This window comes from Marmota marmota, unplaced genomic scaffold, assembly GCF_001458135.2.
Source record: "Marmota marmota marmota unplaced genomic scaffold, marMar, whole genome shotgun sequence".
In the NCBI taxonomy this organism is placed as follows: domain Eukaryota; kingdom Metazoa; phylum Chordata; class Mammalia; order Rodentia; family Sciuridae; genus Marmota; species Marmota marmota.
The window spans coordinates 3,856,989-3,867,801 of NW_026000327.1; the positions used below are offsets into that span (position 1 = coordinate 3,856,989).

Sequence of the window (10,813 nt, forward strand, 5' to 3'; positions counted from 1 at the left end):
TATATATATATCTTTACCTAATATAAAAGAAAAAACTTTTAAATGAACTTCAGTTATTTTAAACTTGGATGGACAAATGTATTTTTTTGTTTAATTAGGTAGAATCCTGAGTATTTATTGAGCAATAGATATTTAATTATGGTATGAACTTTAAAAATTGGTAAAAAAATTGAGAACAGTAAATTATTCTTTAAATATCATTTCAAACCAACATGAAAAGAACAGATTAGATTGATAACCTCATGTATCTAACTAAGTTATTAGGAAGTAAAAACATTCTATGTAAAATCACATGATACTACAATAATTTGTCATTAATTCACATTAATTACTGAGAGTTCCCAGAGAAGGAACTGTCCCTCATGGCCTTTGCAATATTATTATTTTTTAAATCCAATACATGCTTTTGACTGAACTTGATCATTTCACAGCATTCTTGAACTGCTAAACCATGCCTGAGAATCCAAAGAAGAAAGTGGTATAATGGACAGTTCCAACCTCCCATCGAAACAGTTTATTAAAACCTGATCCATATGCAACTCATTGAGTTGCTTAGAAACTCTATTTGTGAAAGCTGGCTTTGAAATCACAATCCTCCTGTCTCAGCATGCTGACAAAATAAGATTTCAGCTGTGTACCACTACACCTGGTGATTGAAAAGCATTTTGAGAATTTTACACTTTTTCATAAAATTATAACAAAAGTGTTTAAATTTAAGTCTGCTGCAGGTCTTCCAAATGTCAAGTACACTATGTCATTAAATAAATCTCTTTATAGTCATCCCAGTTCATTCCACAAAAGCATCTCACTACAAAATTTTGTGGGAAAATTCATGTGTGAAATAAAATGTGTCTCAAGGCCCAAGAGGTTACTTGTAATGGGGCTTGGCATCCATATCATGTCATCAGTATAGCAAAGGATCTTTTAATTCTTATTTAATCAAAGGATATTTTAATTCTCTTCCTACTGGCTCAGATACTCACCTAAATACATCAGAAGGTGGCCATCCACCTGCCAGCTATATGCCTACACTATTGACCAGAAGTGGTAGGTACATCCTCACAGAAGATACTATGGCCCTAACAGAAGTCTGATTTCTGCACTGATGTACTCACCAGGACTAAACGCTACAGAGAATGTTCCCACCCCAGAAAATTTCCATTCACTCATATGCTTCACACTGGGCAGGAGCAAACATGCAACTCTTGCCTTCCGCAAAAGGATTTATCACATAAAAATTCTGACTGCAACAAGTGATTACATACCACTACGCAATATTTCTATTTAATCAGAAATATCAAATTAGGTAATTGCCAAAACGTCTTATTAGGTGGAATGAAAGTTTTCAGTACTCCTGGGGAGCTTTCAAAACTATCTTTTAAAGACTAAGGGCATATTTGGTAGATTAAGCTGCATTTATTGAAAACAGAAGTGCCACGGCACTGTTTTTGACCATTTGTTTCTAAATGAACAGTATGAGATGCACCCCTAAAGGCTGGTAACAGAGATAGCAGTGACAATCACCCCATCTTTAGTATGTTTGATACATTTAATACTTGGACACAAGTATGTAAGAAACACTTATCAATGACCATACAAGATCCATGACACTAGAATACTAGAGGGTGGGTGAGGTTTAACCCAGGACAATCCAGTGAAAACCTTACCCTGAGCAGAAATCGCTTTCTCCACAGCATGGACTGTACAATGTAGATCTGGTTGAAGGCTTTAGGTAGCACCTGAAGTAGAGCCACAGGCATCCTCTGACACTTGTCAAAGGCCATTTGGTTCGACTCTAGAGATTGGTGAATTCAGAAGCCATTTTTTAAAAATTCTCATGCATGTTCCAGCAATATGCTATGAAATCATTCCAAGTCAAAGCAAAAATGGCCTTAATGTGGACCACCAAAAAAGCACTATGCAAATAAAAATTACTAAGAGACAAAAAAATCATTCCATCCTCAACCCCTTTTCCCACGTAACTCATTTTTGGTTAAATATAATTTGTGGTAACCTCAGACTAAACTGAAACCTTAAATTATAAACCACAGCCATTTATAGATGACATGAATACAGTTCATATCATGGTGGCATGTTTCAGGACGCATAACACAACCAGCGTAACATGCAGAGTCTCCCCTGAGGTGGGGTATAAGGCAGGTCAATGTGGATCACTTAAATCTCACTCTTACAGCAGATGAGAAGCCAGGTTCTCTGCTGGAAGCCTCGCTCTTTTTACTTTGCAGGGTACCTGGGATAGGGGAAGAGTGTGTAAGGGCTCCACACGTCAGGCAGAGTTGCCCACCCTGTGGCACACACCTGGGAAACCTCAGGGCAGTGTACCATGGTTCCACAGTAAGGTAAGATGCCCTCACCATGGCATAGACCTGGGATCAGGTTTTCAGAAAACATACAGGACCTGGGCATGCTAGCATGTGTCTGTAATCTCAATGCCGATAGCATAAGAACTGAAATTTTAAACTCAGCCTCAGAAACACAGTGAGGCCCTCTATCAAAATAAAAAATAAAAAGGGCTAGGGATTGGTTTCAGAGCTTAAGCACTTCAGACTTGATGATGTTGATGATGTAATTTTTCTTACCCTCGTCATTCTCTGAACCTAAGAATTCTATCCAAAACCTCTCACAATGTTTCTTTGTCACAACATATATGAAAGTTATAAAATATTTGAGGAGAAAATATCTGAACTAAACATGGGCCTGGAAAAAGGTTTTTTGATTATGAGACCAGAGTTTTAAATATATTTTCTTGGCTGACTCCTTTATTGGAAACGGGGGACTACATGAGAGAACACATACTTACAGAAAATAGAAAAATGAAAACTCTAATTTTTTTCCATATATTTCTATGTATAAAATTACAATGCATACAAGATTTTACACACAAGTGTATGCACAGTATATATAAGATGATGTCATAATGTTTGAGAGTTGACTACAGATGCAAAAAACACGCCATAAAAACAGGAAAACTGAATCTAATAATAAGAGAGATTTAACCCAGAAAGGATGAGGCTTTCTTGTCTTCATGCTGATGCCATCCTTTGCCCACTCCAGGGTGCATTTCATTACCTATTAATAGACAGGGGAGAAATGAAGGAACACACACTTTTCCACACCTATAATCATTTTCTCAAAAAAAAAAAAAAAACAGTTGATTGCTGAAGGCACTGCATGACTATATCAGGGGGAGGCAGGAGGATCACAAGTTCAAATCCAGCCTCAGCAACTTAGGACCTAACCAATCCAATTAGAACATTTCTCAAAATTGAAAAAATATATATATATATATAAAGAACTGTGATTTGGCTCAGCGGTTAAGTAATTCTTGGTTGAATCTCTCATAACAAAACAAACAAATAAATAAAAGAAAATAAAAATTTCTTCAAGTCTGAAAAAGTCCAACTAAATCTGAATCAACTGAAGGTCCCACTACATTTCTACATACAAGGCTTTTCTACACCGAGTTTTTCCATGATGCTCAAAGGGACATGAAAAGTTGAAAGTGTTACAATCTGTTTTAAAGACCAGAAGTTTTGTCCCTGATATGAATCATTTTGTATTACAGAAACTGGGAAAGTTGAACACAGCCCCACATTGCTTATCCACAGGATTGTTTACAGTATGAATGCATTCATAAAACTAAACAAATTAGAACACTTGAGCCCTTTTAATTTCTTACATGCATAGAATATTCATTTTGGCCTGAGTCTTTCCAAAAGAATCTTCCCAGTCCATAGAGGAAACTGAAAATATAAGAACACTTCCCACATTTCTTATATTCACAGAGCTTCTCTACATGAGTAGTTTCATATGTGAGAAGAAAAATTAGTCAGAAATATTTTTTGATGGGTTGTAGCAAATCTCCCAAATTCAGAGGGCTTGATTTCCAGTGTGAGGGAAATGGCTTTGAAGGCAACAGAGAAAATGGATTGATTTGTCATATATTTTTTATATTTAAAGGGTTATTCAGTCAGATGTGGTGATATCTGCCTTTAATCTCAGAGATTCGGGAGGCTAAGGCTGAAGGATCACAAGTTTGAGGCCACTTTCAGCACCTTCACAAAACTCTAAGGAACACAGCAAATAACTATCTCAAAATTTTAAAAAAAGAAATGCAAATGTTGCTCAGTGTTAGAGTTCCACCAGGCTAAAGCTCCATTACCATATATACACACACACACACACACACATACATACTTGGCAGTGGGAGCCTTTTCTTGTCTTTGAAGGTGGCAAGAAATACTGATTTATCCACATTTCACATTCAAAGGATTTTTCTCCAGTAAATTTTCTACATATTTATGAGGGAAACAGTAGTAACAGTAGACTTTGCCAATTGTTTTCATGAGCAAAATCTCTCTACAGTATGTGTTCTTCAATGGGTGTAAAGATGAGGTGATGTAGCAAAGGCCTTTTCACATTTTTGATATTCATAGGGCTTCTCTGCAGTATGCAATTTTTCATGTTGGTGAAGGTTAGAGGATGTAGCAAAGGCTTTACCACATTGTTGACATTCATAGGGCTTCTCTCCAGTATGTGTTCTTAAATGATTTTGAAGGTAAGAGGACCGAGTGAAGGCTTTGCCACATTGTTTACATTCATATGGCCTCTCTCCAGTATGAGTTCTTTTATGTGTTTGAAGGTGAGAGGACTGAGTGAAGGCTTTTCCACACTGCTCACATTCATAGGGCCTCTCTCCAGTATGTGTTCTTAAATGATTTTGAAGGTAAGAGGACCGAGTGAAGGCTTTGCCACACTGCTTACATTCATGGAGCTTCTCTCTTGTATGAATTTTTACATGTACGTGAAATTGACAGGATCTAGCAAAGGCTTTTCCACATTGTTTGCATTCATAGGTCTTCTCTCCAGTATGCGTTCTTTTATGGTTTAGAAGACGAGAGGACTGAGTGAAGGCTTTGCCACACTGATTACATGCATAGGGCTTCTCTTCAGTGTGAGTTCTTCCGTGTCTGTAAAGATCACTGGATGTAGCAAAGGCTTTGCCACACTGCTTACATTCAAAAGGCTTCTCTCCAGTATGCGTTCTTCTATGTTTCTGAAGGTCAGAGAACTGAGTGAAGGCTTTGCCACACTGCTTACATTCATGGAGATTCTCTCTTGTATGAGTTCTTACATGTACTTGAAACTGACAGGATCTAGCAAAGGCTTTTCCACATTGTTTGCATTCATAGGGCTTCTCTCCAGTATGCGTTCTTTTATGGTTTAGAAGATGAGAGGACTGAGTGAAGGCTTTGCCACACTGATTACACTCAAAGGGCTTCTCTCCAGTGTGAATTCTGCCGTGTCTGTAAAGATCACCGGATCTAGCAAAGGCTTTTCCACACTGCTTACATTCATAGGGGTTATCTCCATTATGTGTTCTTTTATGGTTTAGAAGATAAGAGGACTGAGTGAAGGATTTGCCACACTGCTTACATGCATAGGGCCTCTTTCCAGTGTGAGTTTTTCCATGTTTATGAAGCTGATGGGATCTAGCAAAGGCTTTTCCACATCGTTTACCTTCATAGGGTTTCTCTCCAGTATGTGTTCTCTGGTGTATTCTGAATAAACAGGGATGAGCAAATTGTTTCCCACACAGCTTGCATTTAAAACGTGTATTCCCACTGTGCCTTATCGTGTGAGTTGGAAGACTTGTGAGTGTAATGAAGCTTTGATCACCTTGTTTATATTCATAGAATTTCTTTCTAGAATGAGTCTCTTCATGTCTCCTCAAAAAAGATAGGAAAGGAAAGGCTTTCCCACATACCTCACATTTAAAAGATTTGCCTCCACTGTGTGTTCTCATGTGTCTTGGAACGCCCGGGAGAGAAGAAAAGGCTTCACAACATTTTTGACCTTCATGGGGTTGCCATCCATGAGGTTTTTCATGTCTTTGAATGACACTGGGACAACTGATGACTTTCCCACACAGTGTACTTTCATAAGGTTCATCTGCAGATTGTATTAACATTTCTCTCTGAACACTTTCAAGAGAAACCAGAGATTGCCTGTACTGTTTAAATTCACGTGGCTTCTCTTCACAGTCCTCATGCTTGTAGAATTTGATTCCAGAGGGAGAACTGGTCTGCCTATAAAGGAAGGAAGGGCACATGAAGTCTTTTGCACACATGATGCAGTCATTTGGACTTACTCTATTACACTATTTCTATGTCCAGTTAAAAATTGGCATCTCATTGAAAGTTTCCCCAAACTAGCTTCTTTGCCTTTGAATTTCAAGATATAACTTCTTTGAAGAACAATACTCACATTATCAGTGCTTAATTCATGCATGATTTTCTATTTATTTATAGGTTTTAGGCTGACATTACTACTAACATCAGGTAAAGGCTAGAATAAGCTATCATTACTACTAACATCAGGGAAAGGCTAGGTTTTCTGACTTGTACAAAGTGCCTAAATCTAAAGAAATTGAAAGAAAGGAATCTTTCTCAACATAGCTTCCTTATGGCTCATATCCAAATGGTGTTATTCACCTACACAATTTCATACCACTTTTTGCATGTCAGCAACTTTGAAAAGACTGAATATCTTTTACAGTTATGTAAATAGTTTTGGTAAAAAATTTAAGAAAATAAGTACATTTCAACCTGTGCATATTTCTTTGGTTGGTTTGTTTTAAAATTTATATGATATCCTCAGATTCCCTCCAGGATTTCTCTTGTGACTATAATTACCTAAGATTGTTTCCAGAATTTTCGACCGGATCTTCAATGTTCTTGTCATTCCATCTGTTTCCTAAAATGACAAACCAGAAAAATCTTTTATAAATTTTGAGGAGCTAGGAATGCCTTTACGTGCTCTTTATGCTAAATAATTCACCAACTGATTGCCTTTTCAAATTCTACATAAATGACCAAAATCTTCATGAGGTCTCTAGTTGATTAATTAAAGAATCATCAATCAATATTACCTATAAATGCCAGGTTTCTGAAGACTTCCAGCATCACGTCTATGTAAAGGTTCTTCTGAGATAGATCCAGCAAATCCCACTCTTCCAGGGTGAAGTTCACAGCCACATCCTCAAAGCTCACTGAGATCTGAAAAATGCCACAAATGTGTAGTGTAGTCCAGGATAGACTGACAACCTGATAAATCTATACTTAACATGCATGCTATTCAGATGATTCTCTGACCTTCTGATTAATTCTACAACTTGGTTCATCAAATCTTTGTGGCACTCAATTCTTCTCAGACATTCCAACACTTGAACTGGGCCGCTCGGAAGGCAAAAAGCAAAGTGTTTTATACCCTTCCTTTGGTAAGTTCACAGTAAGTAAGGTGGGCTCCTGAGTCACTCCTCACTTCTGGGTTGGTTGCACCTCTATTACACATCCTAAAAATGTTCTGTGCAGTACAGAACTCATATTAGCACTCCTAATAGTACTTACTCTTAGAAAAGAAAGACAACTTACTAGGAAATTGCTACAATCATGGATAACAGCATTTGAGAGCAAATTTTCCAACCACAGTGTTTCACTGTGCCTACACAGTTAACATAGACAACATGGTATTTACTCATCTCTTGAAACTTTCTGGAAGTCCACTGTTCTATCTAAAAAGAAATTCCTAGAATCAGCCCTTTTTTGACTCACAACTTCTAGGCATGGACTTGGCATGAAAGCTTCATATGCAATATGAAAAACATGATCCGTGAGTGAAACACTAGTAAACAGAACTTTATCAAATTGAAGTTTCCATTTTTCAAAAGATAAACTTAATAAGAAGACAAGCAGAAAAACTGGAAAAATGTTTTCAGAACACACAATAACTATGGACTGGTGTTCAACATACATGAACAACAACTTAGTAAGAAAGCAAGCAACCAACTTAAAACTGGCCAGAAGATCTCAAGAGACACTCACACAGGCAGCACAGAAAGACAGTGAAAACATAAATCATCAAGAACTCTTTCCCTGCTCATGTGAATGGAAAGGAGAACAGATACTGTGGAAGACACTCATGTGCTTACAAAATCAATAGTGTGCACTCTACAATTAACTCAGGGGCACCTTTCAAGAAGTGAATGGAAAAACTACAATGTTACTACACAAAGAATATCACACATAAAACGAGCTCTCCAGCCTGGAAAGATACAGCACCCTTCAATGCAGATGGGTAAGTGAAAGAAGCCAGTCTCAAATGGCCAAATGCAGTAAGACTCCAAGTCGACATAGTTCTGAAAAAGGCAACCTTATGGAGGAACTAGCATGACAATGGGTGCCAGAGACTTAGGGCATGTGTAGAGAAGAAAGTTTGAAAAGTAAGAAGTGATAAAAAGAAGAATCACAAATTCTCAGGGCAGTGAATCTCTTCTGTATGACCTTGTCATGTAGAGTACATGACGCACACAATGATATCACAACGAGGAGGAAACCTAAGGTAATGTATGATTTGGACTGATGATAATGTGTTGCTTCATTCACACTCTTCATCAAATACACTCAACTGGATCATTAACTAACAAACATCCTACACCAATGCCAGATGTTGAAAACAGTGGAGACTATAAACTGGATAGAAGGGGTGTATGATACTATGTGTAATGGTTCACTTGAATTGTCCCCTTGATTGGATTCAGAGATGCTGATGATAATGAAACTTTTGAGTGCTTCTATTAGGGTGTGACTAGGAGTGATTGCCATGTGGGATACCAAAGTGGAGAACGTCCCTAGATGTGGGCAACATCAACCCACTAGGACGCTGGCTTGGATGGAATAAAAGTTGGAAGAACAAGGCAGCAGCATCAGAGCAAGCTGGATTCTTTTCAGATGGCTTTTCCACTGCTGCTGTGATCACCTGAAGATATCAGACTTTCCCTTCTTCACTCTTCGAAAGCAGATTCTGCCAGGATATTTCCAGGGAGTGTCCAAAAGCACTGAATCACAGACTAGGGTACCACCATCAAACCTTCTTGTTCTGAAACTTAAGTATCTTGGACTGCACATCTTCTACTTCTATAGCTCTCAAGCCTGAAGATGGCCATTGGACTACCCAGCTTCTGGTCATGTAACACAATCTAATAAATATCTTTTTAAAATTATACTTCCTCTCCATCTGTTCATCTAGAGAACCCTAATACACTACATAAGCCTACAACTACTCTAAGAAATAAACTTAATTTAATAAAGAAGTGGATAAACCACCATACCATAGCATATTCACAAATTATACATAAGAAATAATATTACATAATGGATATATTTTCCATAATAATGCAAGAACAAAGGAAAGTGGATGACATACACACACACACACTATAAAGAAAAGAAAGAAAATGGATTTTCAATACTGTTCTCATCTAGAGAAATGGATAATTTATTTTTAAAAGTCATTATAATGGGATTCATCCCAGGGATGTAAGGTTGCTTCAAAACACAGAAATCAAGAAACATAATTCATCCTATTAATAGAATTAAACACAAGAATCATATGATCTCTCAATATATGCAGAAAACGCATTTGACAAAATACAGCACAACTTCACGTTCAAAACACTACAGAAAATAGGGATAGTAGGAACACACCTCAACATTGTAAAACTGTATCTGCTAAATCCAAGGCCAGAATCATTCTAAATGGGAAAAAAATGAAAGCATTCCTGATGAAAATGGAGCAAGATAAGGATGTACTTTTTCACCACTTCTATTCAACATCATCCTTGAAACTCTAGTCAGAGCACTTAGAAAAAAAGAAATTAAAGGAATACAAATAGGTAAACAAGAACTCAAACTATTAATATTTGCTAGTGACAGGATTATATATCTAGAAGGTCCAAAAAATTCCACCAGAAAATGTCTAGATTTCATAAATGAATTCAGCAAAGTAGCAGGATATAAAATCAACAACCATAAATCGAATGCATTCCTATATATCACAATTAATCTTCTTAAAGAGAAATTAGAAAAACTACTCCACTCACAATAGCCTCAAAAATAAAACTAAATACCTGGGAATCAAGCTAACAAAAGAGGTGAAAAACCTCTGATTTAAAATATAGAATACTAAAGAAAGAAATTGAAGAACACCTCAGAAGATGGAGAGATCTCCCAAGATCCTGGATAGGCAGAATTAATATTATCAGAATGGCCATACTACCAAAAGTATACAGATTAATGCAATTAATACAATTCCTATTAAAATCCCAATGAAATTCTTCATAGAAATAGAAAGCGCAAACATGAAATTTATTTGGAAAAATAAGAGACTCAGAATAGCTAAAGAACTCCTTAACAAGAAAAGTGAAGCAGGAGGCATGACAATACCAAACCTTAAACTACACTACAGAGCTATAGGAAAAAAAAAAAATGCTGCAAAATATTGGCATCAAAATAGATTTCTAGACCAATGGTACAGAATTGAGGACACAGAGACAAACCCACTTAAATATAGTTATCTCATACTAATCTAAGGTGCCAAAAACATTCAGTGGGAAAAAAAGAGCCTATTCAACAAATGGTGCTGCCAAAACTGGAAATACATATGTAGCAAAATGAAATTAAACCTCTATCTCTCAACCTGCACAAAAATCAACTCAAAGTGGATCAAAGACTTAGGCCCTAAATCAGAGATTTTGTGCCTAACAGAAGGAAAAATGGGCCCAAATCTTCACACCCAACTCACAGCTCACCCCGCGGGACCTGCGACCCAAATCTTCACACATTAGCCTAGGATCTGAGTTCCTTAACAAGAATCCTAAAGCACAAGAAGTAAAATCAAGAATCAATCAATGGAATGGATTCCAGAACAAGAAATACAACTGATCAACAAATAT

The 10,813-nt window shown here is 37.0% G+C and overlaps 1 protein-coding gene across 1 annotated transcript in view; it reads right to left on the minus strand.

Moving 5' to 3' along the window:
* Positions 1-4,220: 4,220 nt before the first annotated feature.
* Positions 4,221-10,813, minus strand: part of LOC107158733 (zinc finger protein 14-like) — an 11,374-nt gene continuing 4,781 nt past the window's right edge. The window contains exons 2-4 of the mRNA XM_048797400.1: positions 6,953-7,079; positions 6,717-6,777; positions 4,221-6,110 (exon numbers count right to left, since the gene is read on the minus strand). Of these exons, the coding sequence (XP_048653357.1) occupies positions 4,397-6,110; positions 6,717-6,777; positions 6,953-7,079 (1,902 nt within the window). The 3' untranslated portion in view covers positions 4,221-4,396. The remainder of the gene's footprint in view (positions 6,111-6,716; positions 6,778-6,952; positions 7,080-10,813) is intronic.